Source organism: Hyla sarda, chromosome 9 (assembly GCF_029499605.1).
Source record: "Hyla sarda isolate aHylSar1 chromosome 9, aHylSar1.hap1, whole genome shotgun sequence".
Classification (NCBI taxonomy): domain Eukaryota; kingdom Metazoa; phylum Chordata; class Amphibia; order Anura; family Hylidae; genus Hyla; species Hyla sarda.
In genome coordinates, this window is record NC_079197.1 from 100446768 (window position 1) to 100460807 (window position 14040).

A 14040-nucleotide genomic window follows, 5' to 3' on the forward strand; every position below is an offset into this window, starting at 1 on the left:
ATATATATATATATATATATATATATATATATATATATATATATATATATATATATATATATATATATAATTTAGATATGGGCAAAGTGTGTTGGAATGTTAATTCCTATTATTTATATAGTAAAACGTACACATCTCCTGCCAATCCAGTAAAGATTTGGCAACAGATGGGTACACTTAAAGGGGTTATCCAGGAAAAATTTTTTTTTTTTTAATATCAACTGGCTCCGGAAAGTTGAACAGATTTGTAAATTACTTCTATTAAAAAAATCTTAATCTTTTCAGTACTTATGAGCTTCTGAAGTTGAGTTGTTCTTTTCTGTCTGAGTGATCTCTGATGACACCTGTCTCGGGAACCGAGTAGAAGCAAATCCCATAGCAAACCTCTTCTACTCTGTGCAGTTCCCGAGACAAGCAGAGATGTCAGCAGAGAGCACTGTTGCCAGACAGAAAACAACAACTCAACTTCAGCAGCTGATAATGATTGGAAGGATTAAGATTAGAAGTAATTTAAAAATCTGTTTAACTTTCAGGAGCCGGGGAGCCAGGGAGCGAGAGAGACTCCTTGAATATTACTTTAAAGTTTAATCTGTAGTACTGGCTATATTTTGTAAACACAAAGTGAATTACAATAAATATTATATATATATTATAGTAAATTTGAGTAGCCGTATTAGTCCAGTGATGCAGATGCAAATCATAAAATGTTGCAGTATCTTGTAATACCTTTTTTGTTGGACTAACAGAATTTTGTAGAGAAGCTTTTGGGATTCCTCCCTTTATCAAGTCCAAAGAAAATCTAAGCTCACAAGCAGAAGACACAGGTTACATCTCAAATCTGGATATTTGTGAGATGTAACCTGTGTCTTCTGCTTGTGAACTTAGATTTGCTTTGGACTTGATAAAGGGAGGAATCCTGAAAGCTTCTCTACAAAATTCTGTTAGTCCAATAAAAAAGGTATTACAAGATACTGCAACATTTTATGATTTGCATCTGTATATATAATCACCAGAGTAGTTGCAGCACCACCAAATAAAAAAGCATGTGGGTGCCCGGCGTCCTGGGTCCGATCCTAACCCGCTTAGATAGTCCAACAAGTAATGGCGCAGCACTCCAAAGGTGAATCAAAGAATATATGAATTTATTCACCACGTTACAAACGGCAACGTTTCAGCTAACACTAGAGCCTTTTTCAAGCATAGTGACAATTATCAAATGGAAGGATTATATGCCCAATCACACAATTCATCCAATAAAATCATTCCATATATCAATAAAGTGCAATATAATCCAAAAAACAAATATAGTGTAATACATAGTGTAAACCAACATACATAATTAAGAGTACTCATAAGTACATATAGTGTCAGGTGTTAAATAGTTACAAAATATTAAAAACAAGGCTTGAAACAAGAATCTAATACTTAAATGGAACCAATCATCAGATTTTACCCTATATAACGCTTGGCAAAGCGTGTTATAGGGTCAAATCTTTATTTTCACCATTCCCGGGGGATGCTGCTGCCCCCAGGGATGGTGAAGATATAAACAAGTCGCCGCCGTAAGTAGTCACCTGGGCGGGGAGCTCTTCTCACATACTCCCGTTCTTCGGCCGGGAGCGACGCCCCGCTTGATTGATTGACGGGCTGCGTCATTGTTCCGCTCACTGAACAGACGGAGCAGAGCGATGACGCGGCCCGTCAATCAATCAAGCGGGGCGTCGCTCCTGGCCGAAGAACGGGAGTAGGTGAGAAGAGCTCCCCGCCCAGGTGACTACTTACGGCGGCGGCGGTGACTAGTTTATAACTTCATATCTTCACCATCCTTGGGGGCAGGAGCGTCCCCCGGGAATGGTGAAAATAAAGATTTTACCCTATATAACGCTTTGCCAAGCATTATATAGGGTAAAATCTGATGATTGGTTCCCTTTAATTGAGTCCACAAGATAATATCACATGTAAATTATTAAAATATGCCATGTGTCTCATAGGAACACTTACCCGCTCCGTTACTGTCGTGGCGCTGCCGGCTTGTGTTCTTTCGCCGTGCGCATGCGCCAGACATGCCGTTCACGTGACAGTCACGTCAACGTAGCGTCACATGACCCGTCTCCAAGGAAACAACTGACGCTTACTAGCTGTCAGTGTTTACCTAGATTATACAAAGGAGACTCCATGTCAGGTGACTTGATACCTAGGATGACGCCGCTCTGCTGTCACCGGTGGCATAGGTATTGTAATCTATATCCAGATCTTGTATAATCAAAACATGATCTAGATAAATGATATAAATATATTATATTTACAACTGGTGATCACTCACGTAGTAGGGATTTAAATGAATTGTGTCATATCATATATTAGTAACGATACCCAAAAAAGTATTAAAAATGTGCATTATATTTTTAATTTGTACCTAAAGAAATCTTTTATCCCCAAAAATATAAATTACTAATTTTAATATATATCATCCAACCCTTATTATCCAACCCTAGCAGTAAATAAAATAATAAATCAATGAATAAAATTAATCCAGCATACTTAAAAAAAACTAAAGTATGGTTTAAGTATGCTGGATTAATTTTATTTTATTTACTACTAGGGTTGGATGACCTAATTGGGTTGGATAATAAGGGTGTGTGTGTGTGTGTGTGTGTGTGTGTGTGTGTGTGTGTGTATATATAAAATATATATATATAATATATATATATATATATATATATATATATATATATATATATATATATATATATATATATATATATATATATATATATATATATATATATATATATATATATATAAATATAATATATATATATAATATAATATATATAATATATATAATATATATAATATAATATATATAATATAATATAATATATATAATATAATATATATTAATATAATATATATAATATATAATATAATATAATATACGGTAATATAATATAATATAGATGAGCAAACTTACAGTAAATTTGATTCGTCACGAACTTCTCGGCTCGGCAGTTGATAACTTTTCCTGCATAAATTAGTTCAGCTTTCCGGTGCTCCTGTGGGCTGGAAAAGGTGGATACAGTCCTAGGGGAGACTCTTTCCTAGGACTGTATCCACCTTCTCCAGCCCACCGGAGCACCTGAAGGCTGAACTAATTTATGCAGTAAAAGTCATCAACCTCCTGTTGCTGTGTGTATAGGTGTATATATATATGTATATTTATACATTTATATATATATATATATATATATATATATATATATATATATATTTATATATATTATATATTATAATGTGTCACCAATCACAAGGTCTGGTTAAATGCATGCTATGCAACTTTATTGCATTGCTAGCAGCTCCCCTTCTACAGAATGGTTCGTCTGATTGTGTCAGAGAAGGAAGCAATTCCGAGCTGTTTGTTTTTCCCCCCTTCTAGCAGAAATAGATGTTGCCTCATTGGTGCTGTGCCTTAGATTTAGCTGTTCATGTACTTGTGTAGTAATAAATTACATATAGACACTATGGGGGAGAAGTATTCATCTTGAACTAAATCAGTAGTGAAGAACAATAGAGCAGTTCCATATCAACCAATCAGATTCCAGCTTTCATTTTTAAAAAGGGGGGGAAAAAAAGAAACCTGCAATCTGCTCCATTGTTCCTTTTGCACAAGGCTTATAAATCTCCATCTTTGAATCTAATGTATCAGATGTGTATTAAAGAAACACTTAGTCTAGACAAAAGCTGATATATTGCGTTCCAGCTACTGCAGGTCTAGAGGAGGCAGCGCACGGCACAGGGTTTTAGGGATTCTATTTTGAGATACCCTCCGCTGCCTACACCGGGTATAGTATTGTGTATCAGTTTTGCTGGCTCTTTCTTTAAATTCACCGCTGCATCCTTTATGTTAAGGAAATGACCTCTCTTTCATGACAACAGTTTGATCTTGCATGGGATGGCACTAGTGCAGTGTTTCCCAACCAGGGTGCCTCCAGCTGTTGCAAAATTACAACTCCCAGCATGCCCAGACAGCTGTCTGGGCATGTTGGGAGTTGTAGTTTTGCAACAGCTGGAGGCACCCTGGTTGGGAAACACTTCACTAGTCCGTGAAATCAAGGTTGCTGTTTAAAACGGGAACAGAAAGAAACTTGACCCCTTGGCATGCAGTTGTCATCGCTGCTGTTTGCCTTTCATTGACTTGGTCCTTGGCTCTTATCAGATGCTATTCATCTGTCACTTCTTTCCCTTTATCTGTGCACACCAAAATGTCCCCCTCCCGTCTGTGGTTTTGGTGGCATGATTGTATATGTGTGAATATGTTTCCCTTGGTACTTGATGATAAAACTGTATCATGTATACATAGGTTGACCTGGGGGCCAACCAAAAGCTAATGTTTAAAACGTACCCTTCAGATCCAACAAAAAACATTTTTTAATATATCACTCAGTACCTAATCCTGGCCATGTACATTTAATTTTTGTGTCTAGCACTTTTATTTATTTTTTTATTACACTTTTAGTTTAGCTCACTAGTCTGAATTCCTCTGAGGGGGTGTGGCATCACTGTGCAGGTCTCCTCCCCCCCCTCAGTATGTTGTCCGCTCACATCTCTCCTAACATTAGCAAAACTACAACTCCCAGCTTGTCCTCTCTGATAGTAGCGGGACACAAGCTGACAGTGGGAGGACTTTTTCCTCCAGTTGTGAGCCCTGCACTCACAGCTGTCAATCAAGAAAGTGTGTCCATGACATAGGTGATGACACATGGACACTGCAGGACTAGTATATGTCCAAGCAGGCAGGGGGGCAGTTGTTTGTTTGGCTTTTTTAGTATGAAATACAGAAAATTTTCTAATAAAAGCAATTGCAAAACCTATTGGTTATACATGCTTTACAAGATATCTAAAGTTTTGTCTAATAGTGCCCATTTAATAGTAGAAGTCATCCAGGTGTCATCATCAGGAAGTGTGGGGTGGAGTCTCCTCTTGGAATTATCTGTTTCTTAGTTGTAAATTGCATTAAAGGGGTTTTCCACCCTTTTAAAGTGGGGGGGGGGGGTGTTCTGTCATTTCAACTTGAATAGTGCCAGAGGCTTTGCTATTCTTATCAAATATGCAGCAATGGCAGTGAATAGGGTTTGCAACAAAGAAATTAAAGGGGTACTCCACTGGAAAAAAAAAATTTTTTAAATCAACTGATGCCAGAAAGATAAAACAGATTTGTAAATCACTTCTATTAAATAATCTTAATCCTTCCAGTACTTCCAGCTGCTGTATGATCAACATAAAGTTATTTTCTTTTTTAATTTCCTTTCTGCCTGACCACAGTGCTCTCTGCTGACACCTCTGTCCATTTTAGGAGCAAATCCTGATAGAAATCCTATCCTTCTCTGGACAGTTCCTGAAATGGACAGAGGTGTCAGCAGAGAGCACTGTGGTCAGACAGAAAGGAAATTCAAAGAAAAGAACTTCCTGTGGATCATAAGGGTGGCTGATACGTACTGGAAGGATTAGGATTTTTTTAATAGAAGTAATTTACAAATCTGTTTTTAACTTTCTGGCGCCAGTTGATTTAAAAAAAAGTTTTCCAGTGGAATACCCCTTTAATAGACCCTACAGAAGATACATCTAATGCCATTGGAGGGACAAAGATGAGGGTGGATGTCATATATAAAGAGTGTTTATTGTAGGTCTCTCTGTATTCTGAGGTCACAGATGTCTGTTACATAGACATTAAATGACATTTGAAGGATAGAAGCTTGTACAACAGGTTAAGCTGGATGTGTGCACTAGTAAGAACTACAGCTGTTCATACGTATGTCGAAATATTGTGACTGCACAGCTCTGCCCCATATACTTTGTTGGGGGAAATAATACAGCATTGTGGTCACATTTTGAGCCTAATTGTTAAACAAACGTACCTGCACTATTTCTCTGCCATACAACTTAGTTTTTTTGAGACTGTTTATTGGGGCAATAAACTGAGATAGCAGTTTATGTAAGAGCCTCCTGTGCTGCATCACATACATATTCATGCCCCACAGCCAAAGGGTTAATGTCACCTGATAGAGCTGTTTGCGTTGTGATAGCAGAGTGTGTGTAGTTATGTTAGTACTGACCAACCTGACAGTATAAACATTACTATATTAATCATCCATTCAGATGCTGTGTTACCTGTGAGCCAAATATCTGCAATAGCTCTATTGTAATCTGAAATCTCTGCTTTTGTTTTTCTATTCAGATTCAAGAAGTAAGAAGATTATTCCGAGCAGACAGTTCTGTAAGTAAACTTAACAGCAATGCTGCTTTTTATCTGCATGGTTTGCTCAGTCTTTTTCAGGGGGGCTACATTTTAATCATTCTATTTTAGGTTAGGTTATTGGCTCTATTATGGAGGAGGTTGCATCAGTTTGAGCAAATCTCTAAAATCCATATAAAACATACCATGCTTTGTAGTTTCGGGTCACAGAAGTAGGATTCCATAGTTTCAGAAATTGAAAGGCGAACACATGCTGTCCCACAGGAAAGAATGCGCGCGCCTTTTATGTATAAATAAAAGCTAAAAACATGTTGCGTGAACTGGCAACATTTGTGTGGCATATGTTTGCCCAGCATTGCCTGTAAAGTAGAAGCAATGAGTACTTTGTCTGTCTGCCACTCTTGATATGGTGCCAGGCAGCTGACCGCTGCAGTCAATAAGATCCAACATTGTAAAATCTATCTCGGAGGCTAAATTGAATAAGGATACATGCCTTTAAGGCCGGTTTCACATGGTAGAATTTCTACACTGAATTCTGCATGAATTTATAGCCAGTACACTTCAATGGGATTCCTGCAGCAGACATTCTGATATGTGAATGGGACAGCAGAATCCCATTAAAGTGTATTGGCTATAAATTCATGCAGTGCAGAAATTCTGCCATGTGAAACCGGCTTTAAAGGGGTACTCCGCTGCCCAGCATTTGGAACAAACGGTTACGAATGCTGGAGCCAGTGCCGGGAGCTTGTAACGTCATAGCCCCGCCCCCTCATGACATCGCATTCCGCCCCCTCAATGCAAGTCTATGGGAGGGGGCGTTACAGCGGTGACCGGAACACATCCAAGTTAGATGAACAAATAAATAAAGCAACAACACTCACATTCTGTAAATGGTATTCCCATACCACTCACTGTAAACTTGGCGTAAATCAATATCACCAGTACTGGGGTTCACTGCAATCCTGCGAGATCACAAGATATGGGAAAGAAAAAATGAGGAGGGTGTACCTCAGAGATGGGACAAGGCTATTCTGAGGTACGCTTCTCTAATTTTTTCTATCCCATATAATGAAAATCCTGGTATGTTCACACGGACAAAAACACCCCAGCAGTTTCAAGCTCCCATTGACTTGAGTGGGGAATGGTGTGTGTTGTGTTCCATGCAGACTTTAAGGTGTTGATTCTCACAAATAAGTATTCACAGTGACACAGTATGCTCCAGCACTTTATTTCACAGAACTTAATGTTAGGCACTGTGCACACACTGTAGTGTCTATGGCTCCTCTTATAATAATCTACCACAATAATCAGATAAGCATGCTTTACGGCTTTGTTAGGCAGCAGTCACACATTGGCGGTGTTTGCGGTGCTGTGTTCTTGTTTACATGTTTTTGTTTGTTTGTGTGTTCTCCTTTCTTTGTACACCAAATACTAGTTCAAATCCCACACGACTGATATAAATAAAAAACATTTTATAACTCATTTATGTCCCAGTTTTGGCGCACAAAGAAATGCAGGGTAAAACCGCAATGTGTGGCATAAAGCTTATACTAATCCACCATCTATCCTCGCTTGCTTAAATACTGTGGGGTTTCTCTGTTTTATACACACAGGTGTGGGCTGGGAAACTGCTGTTTTTTCTTTATTTTGAATGTTCATAAAAATGTGGTTTCTTTGTACTGGGATAAGAAACATAACCAGGACTGAGTCATATATACATTTAATGGTAGCTGAAAGACATGTGTCAACTTCAGTGCCAGATCATTTACCATTTTCTCTGGAGATAAGCAGTGTCTAGCAGCAGCTAAAACATTAGGCCAAAAAATGGTAACACTATTTAGACAGGAAATTGCTTATTTGTAAATTCCCTAAAACCTCCAAAGTATTGGAACACTGCATTAAAGTATGTCTAGCTCAGTAGATCTAGTCGATGGCATGTTGCTGCTCGCAGTCTTCTTCTTTTCACTGACCCAGAGATTAGATCAACAGCGCTCTGTATTATTATTTTTTTTTATTAAACTTTGCAGCTAACCTTATAGTGATCAGCCAGCCTGCTCTATTTATAGAGGGATGTATACTGTGCAATGTGCATTGTATATACACTGCTCAAAAAATAAAGGCAACAACACATCCTAGATCTGAATGAATGAACTAATCGTATGAAATACGTTCGTCTTTACATAGTTGAATGTGCTGACCACAAAATCACACAAAATTATCAATGGAAATCAAATTTATCAACCCATGGAGGTCTGGATATGGAGTCACACTCAAAATCAAAGGGGAAAACCACACTACAGGCTGATCCAACTTTGATGTAATGTCCTTAAAACCAGTCAAAATGAGGAACAGTAGTGTGTAGCCTCCACGTGCCCGTATGACCTCCCTACAATGCCTGGGCATGCTCCTGATGAGGTGGCGGATGGTCTCCTGAGGGATGTCCTACCAGACCTGGACTAATGCATCCACCAACTCATCTGCCGACAGTCTGTGGTGCAATGTGGCGTTGGTGGATGGAGCGAGACAAGATGGGGAACGGGCAAGTCAGGTATGGGGAACGGGCGGGCCAGTCCATAGCATCAATGCCTTCCTCTTGCAGGAACTGCTGACACACTCCAGCCACATGAGGTCTAGCATTGTCTTGCATTAGGAGGAACCCAGGGCCAACCGCACCAGCATATGGTCTCACAAGGGGTCTGAGGATCTCATCTCGGTACCTAATAGCAGTCAGGCACCTCTGGCAAGCACATGGAGGGCTGTGTGGCCCCCCAAAGAAATGCAACCCCACACCTTTACTGACCCACCGCCAAACCGGTCATGCTGGAGGATGTTGCAGGCAGCCGAACGTTCCACGGCATCTCCAGACTCTGCCATGTCTGTCACATGCTCAAATGAAAGCAGGTTCACACTGAAGAGCATAGGGCGCCAGTGGCGAATTTGGTGTTCTCTGGCAAATGCCTGCACAGTGTTGGGCTGTAAGCACAACCCCCACCTGTGGCCGTCGGGCCCTCATACCACCCTCATGGAGTCATTTTCTGACCGTTTGAGTGGACACATGCACACTTGTGGCCTGCTGGAGGTAATTTTGCAGGGTTCTGGCAGTGCTCCTCCTGCTTCTCCTTGCACAAAGGCGGAGGTAGCGGTCCTGCTGCTGGGTTATTGCCCTCCTACAGCCTCCTCCACGTCTTCTGATGTACTGGCCTGTCTCCTGGTAGCGCCTCCATGCTCTGGACACTATGCTGACACAGCAAACCTTCTTGCCACAGCTCACATTGATGTGCCTTCCTGGATGAGCTGCACTACCTGAGCCACTTGTGTGGGTTGTAGAATCCGTCTCATGCTACCACTAGAGTGAAAGCACCGCCAGCATTCAAGTGACCAAAACATCTGCCTGGAAGCATAGGAACTGAGAAGTGGTCTGTGGTCACCACCTGCAGAACCACTCCTTTATTGGGGGTGTCTTGCTAATTGCCTATAATTTCCACCTGTTGTCTGTTCCGTTTGCACAACAGCATGTGAAATTGATTGTCAATCAGTGTTGCTTCCTGAGTGGACAGTGTGATTTCACAGAAGTGTGATTGACTTGGAGTTACATTGTGTTGTTTAAGTGTTCCCTTAATTTTTTTGAGCAGTGTAGAAGCCCTAACCTTTACTGTGTGCAAACCAGCTTTATAAGCAGTTTAGGAGACAATTTGTGTGTTAAGTATTGAGCTAAAGTGAGTTTGAAACTAAGGGTGAATTCTTTTGTCACGGTAAAAAAAAAAAACATTTTTACGGTCATTTGCTAAACCAATGTCCTTGTGCGCAAGTGGCAGCAAACCCATGACTTGACAGCTGCATGTGAACTAGCCCCCAGGCCTCATGCTTATTTGGTGTCCTTAAAGGGGTACTCCGGTGAAAACCCTTTTTTCTTTTAAATCAACTGGTGCCAGAAAGTTATACAGATTTTTAAATCACTTCTATTAAAAAATCTTAATCCTTCCTGTACTTATTAGCTGCTGAATACTACCGAGGAAATTCTTTTCTTTTTGGAATTCTCTCTGATGACCTCACGAGCACAGTGCTCTTTGCTGACGTCAGTATAAAAACAATAACTCTTTATTTATTGTTGTCCTTAGTGGGATTTGAACCATGCTGCCACCATGCTGCCCTTAGCATACACCTGCTATACATGGATGCTAAAATGGACAGAGATGTCAACAGAGAGCACTGTGCTCGTGATGTCATCAGTGTTCAAAAAAGAAAGAAATTTCCTCTGTAGCATTCAGCAGCTAATAAGTACTGGAAGGATTAAGATTTTTTAATAGAAGTAATTTACAAATATGTTTAACTTTCTGGCACCAGTTGATTTAAAAGAAGTACCCCTTTAACACTTGTGCTAATGCATTTTAATGGTGACATTCATACCACCGTATCAGAATACATAGGTATACACAGATCATTTTTACATGGAATACAGTGTACAGACTCGCGTGTAGGTTGCAGTGTAACTGGATCTAAGCATCCTACAATAAAGTGTGGTTCCATATTGTGCTCCTGTGTGCCTAAATAACTCTCCGGATTCATTGTCTTGCACTATTTTAGGGCATTAAACATCGTGGTCAAAATAACATTAAAAAATAATACATTTTAGTCAAACAATTGTCCTCCCATTGTAAGCACTATATTTAAGCATATCCTGGGGAAGCTGGTTGACAATTATGGCCGTAGTTGCAATATCCACAGCGGCAGTACCTAAAGAGGAGCGAATTTACAGTAGGAAGCGCCAAGTCTGAAAGGCTTCAGCTTTCCAAATGCTCGGATTTCCGGAAAAATTCTAGTATGATAGCTGAATTCGGAGCACTTGGAATTCAGAATTAGTTTTGCTAAATAAAATAAATTGTCCAAAACTAGTTGAAATTTAAGATTCTGCAATTTGTACTGTAAGTTCGTTCTCCAGCTGTTGCCTAACTTTTCCAGGTTGTCTAGATCACAGATCTGCTGTATCCAACATGCTGCCATATATCACTATAAAGCCAAGCAGACTTTGCAGCTCACTGCCCTGTCTCCTTATAGCTGTGTTTCCCAACCAGGGCGCCTCCAGCTGTTGCAAAACTACAACCCCCTAGCATGCTCGGACAGCCTTTGGCTGTCCGAGCATGCTGGGGGTTGTAGTTTTGCAACAGCTGGAGGCACCCTGGTTGGGAAACACTGCCTTAGATGTTGAGGCATTTGGAAACCATTCTAGAAACTCCTGGTACGACAGTATCCCTGTTCCGTATTGGCCAGACTAGAACACGCAGCTGCAACAGAGTTTTTTTTAGGTTTTGTTTCTAATAAATGAGATTTACGGTCTGGTGGTTTGGCCTATGTGGCAATGCTTACAGATGTGCAAATGAATAGCCAGGGATCATCTACATAGAAGCAGAACTTGTTTACGTGATGCAGGGTGGAAATAAATCTGCCGTCGTCCGGGTTAGGATTAGTGCACTTGCCAGAACGCCCATTAACCCTTTCCCTGCTGGAAGGAGCATGCATATGGTTCGCAGCCCGGTAATCCCATAAAAAAAAAAAAAAAAAAAAAACACATCCGCAGTTGAGTTTAGAAATGGAGAAAGAGCATATGCTTATACTGAATGCAGATATATGAAGATACAGAGTAGTTTTGACTACGTGTCAGAAATGGCGCGGTTCTAGAATTTAACACACAATGACTAAATTCCTTTTTGTGGACAGATGAGTCATGAGGACACAGCACCAGATGGGTTAAATACTTTTTTTTTTTTTTTTCCAATCTTGCCACATGTTTTGCAATGAGAATAAATATTTAACTTCCTGAATATTAACCTTTTTTAGTAAGAATATCCCCCTCATACATTCCTGGTTACGTCCATCGCCTCCTCCGCATGAGCTATCAGACTGAATACATGTATTCAGAGATAAGGAGCTGAGGAAGGAGACACTACCGCTAGTTCCCACTGACTGACAGCCTGGTTATGTTGGTATCCTTCACATTGTCTTTAATGTTTAATGGGCACACGTTTTCCCTTACAGTTTTACTAATGTATCCCCTCTCTTCTTTTCTGCTTTCTGACTGGCTGCGCAGATCTCGCAAGTCTTGGCTTCCAAAGACTAACAGACAGTAGTTTTGCCACAAGTAATGCTTGTGTTCTCGCATTGCTGCCTTCGGTAAACAACTACTGCCGCCGCTTTATAAGTTTGCCTTAAGAACCCAAAGAATATTGAGTGGAGGCGAGCACAGAGCCCAAATAGTAATACCAGCATCATGAAGCTTAAAGCAGAAGTGTGCACTGTTGTATTGCTGCCTGTCTACTTTTTAATGTTTGTGTACAGCACTCTCACGTTTTTACCATGGTATTTTCTCACCAATGCGAAAAATAGAAAGGCTATGGCAAAAAGGATAAAAGCAAAGCCTGTTTCGGAGAAAATCGGAAGCCCCTTCCGGGCACTTAGCCACTTTGATTCGCTGGCCACCATAGACATTCCCGGAGCTGACACATTGGACAAACTCTTTCAACATGCAGTGGCTAATTTTGGCAAGAAAGATTGTCTCGGTACAAGGGAGATCCTGTGCGAGGAGAATGAGAAGCAACCAAACGGCAAAGTTTTCAAGAAGGTAAGTTTCCCTGTGTGCTACCTTGCCTTTCAGTGAATAGGTTTATTACTACATTCTAGCTGGGGATAGCGATGAGTCCGGGCGTTTGCTATTCATAATGTGCAAACCTTTAGCTGTTTTTCTCTCGCTCGTATCTAGTAATGATTAAAGATTTATGAAATACATGAAGACTGAATCCAGGCATTCTATCCACTGGGCATTTCTGAAATAACCTGTAGAGTTTACAGGTCCACATAGTGTGAAATGCAAATGCATAGCGAGAAAGAAATATGCTAAGCGGTTAGGCCACTCTGTGGGCATTTTCTTCTGAAATGTTGCTAAAGAATCAACATGTTACACAGGCAGATTTTTCTGTCACATCTAAACTTAACATTAGTTAAAGGGGTTATCCAGGCAAAAACTTTTTTTTATATATCAACTGGCTCCAGAAAGTTAAACAGATTTGTAAATTACTTCTATTAAAAAATCTTAATCCTTCCAATAGTTATTAGCTTCTGAAGTTGAGTTGCTGTTTTCTGTCTAACTGCTTTCTGATGACTCGCGTCCCAGGAGCTGTGCAGCTCCTATGGGGATATTCTCCCATCATGCACAGCTCCCGGGACGTGACATCATCATTGAGCAGTTTGACAGAAAACTTCAGAAGCTAATAACTATTGGAAGGATTAAGATTTTTTAATAGAAGTAATTTACAAATCTGTTTAACTTTCCGGAGCCAGTTTATATATAAAAATATTTTTTGCCTGGAATACCCCTTTAAGGAAAAGAATAGTGCAGACTGCTGGAAACAATGCAAGAAACCTGATAGGCCCCATTTCTAGGATTTTTTTTTTTTTGTTGTTGTTGTAACAGGACATTGCTCCACTATGGCAGGGTTTGTAAAAAGAATCTGTTACTTTACCTATTGGTAGCTGAGTGGGGCCGATCACATACCAGTTTAAAGTATGTTAATCAGCACCCCGTTAGAGAGATAACGTCCAGTAATGCGTCAGAGGGGCAGGGATGTAATTACGCTGTGCTTACAGTGACTGGGGGGGGGGGCGTGCATATTAAATAGCAGGGGCGTGTATTCAGCTCCTGTCAGCACTCAGTGAACATGATCTTTTTAGAAATAAAAATAAATTGTATTTACCTACTTTGGTCCCATACAGCTCCCATTCCACTGCCTTCCAGT

General features: G+C 40.1%; 1 protein-coding gene across 3 annotated transcripts in view; it reads left to right on the forward strand.

The window, feature by feature from the left end:
• The window catches only part of ACSL4 (acyl-CoA synthetase long chain family member 4), an 83460-nt gene that overhangs the window by 38879 nt on the left and 30541 nt on the right, over positions 1-14040 (forward strand). For 2 of the 3 annotated variants that reach the window (XM_056541070.1, XM_056541071.1), the window contains exons 2-3: positions 6236-6274; positions 12635-12869. In XM_056541070.1, coding sequence (XP_056397045.1) covers positions 12642-12869 — 228 coding nt within the window. In that variant the 5' untranslated portion in view covers positions 6236-6274; positions 12635-12641. Of the gene's footprint in view, positions 1-6235; positions 6275-12338; positions 12870-14040 lie in introns of all 3 variants that reach the window. The other variant, XM_056541069.1, reaches the window with a different exon arrangement.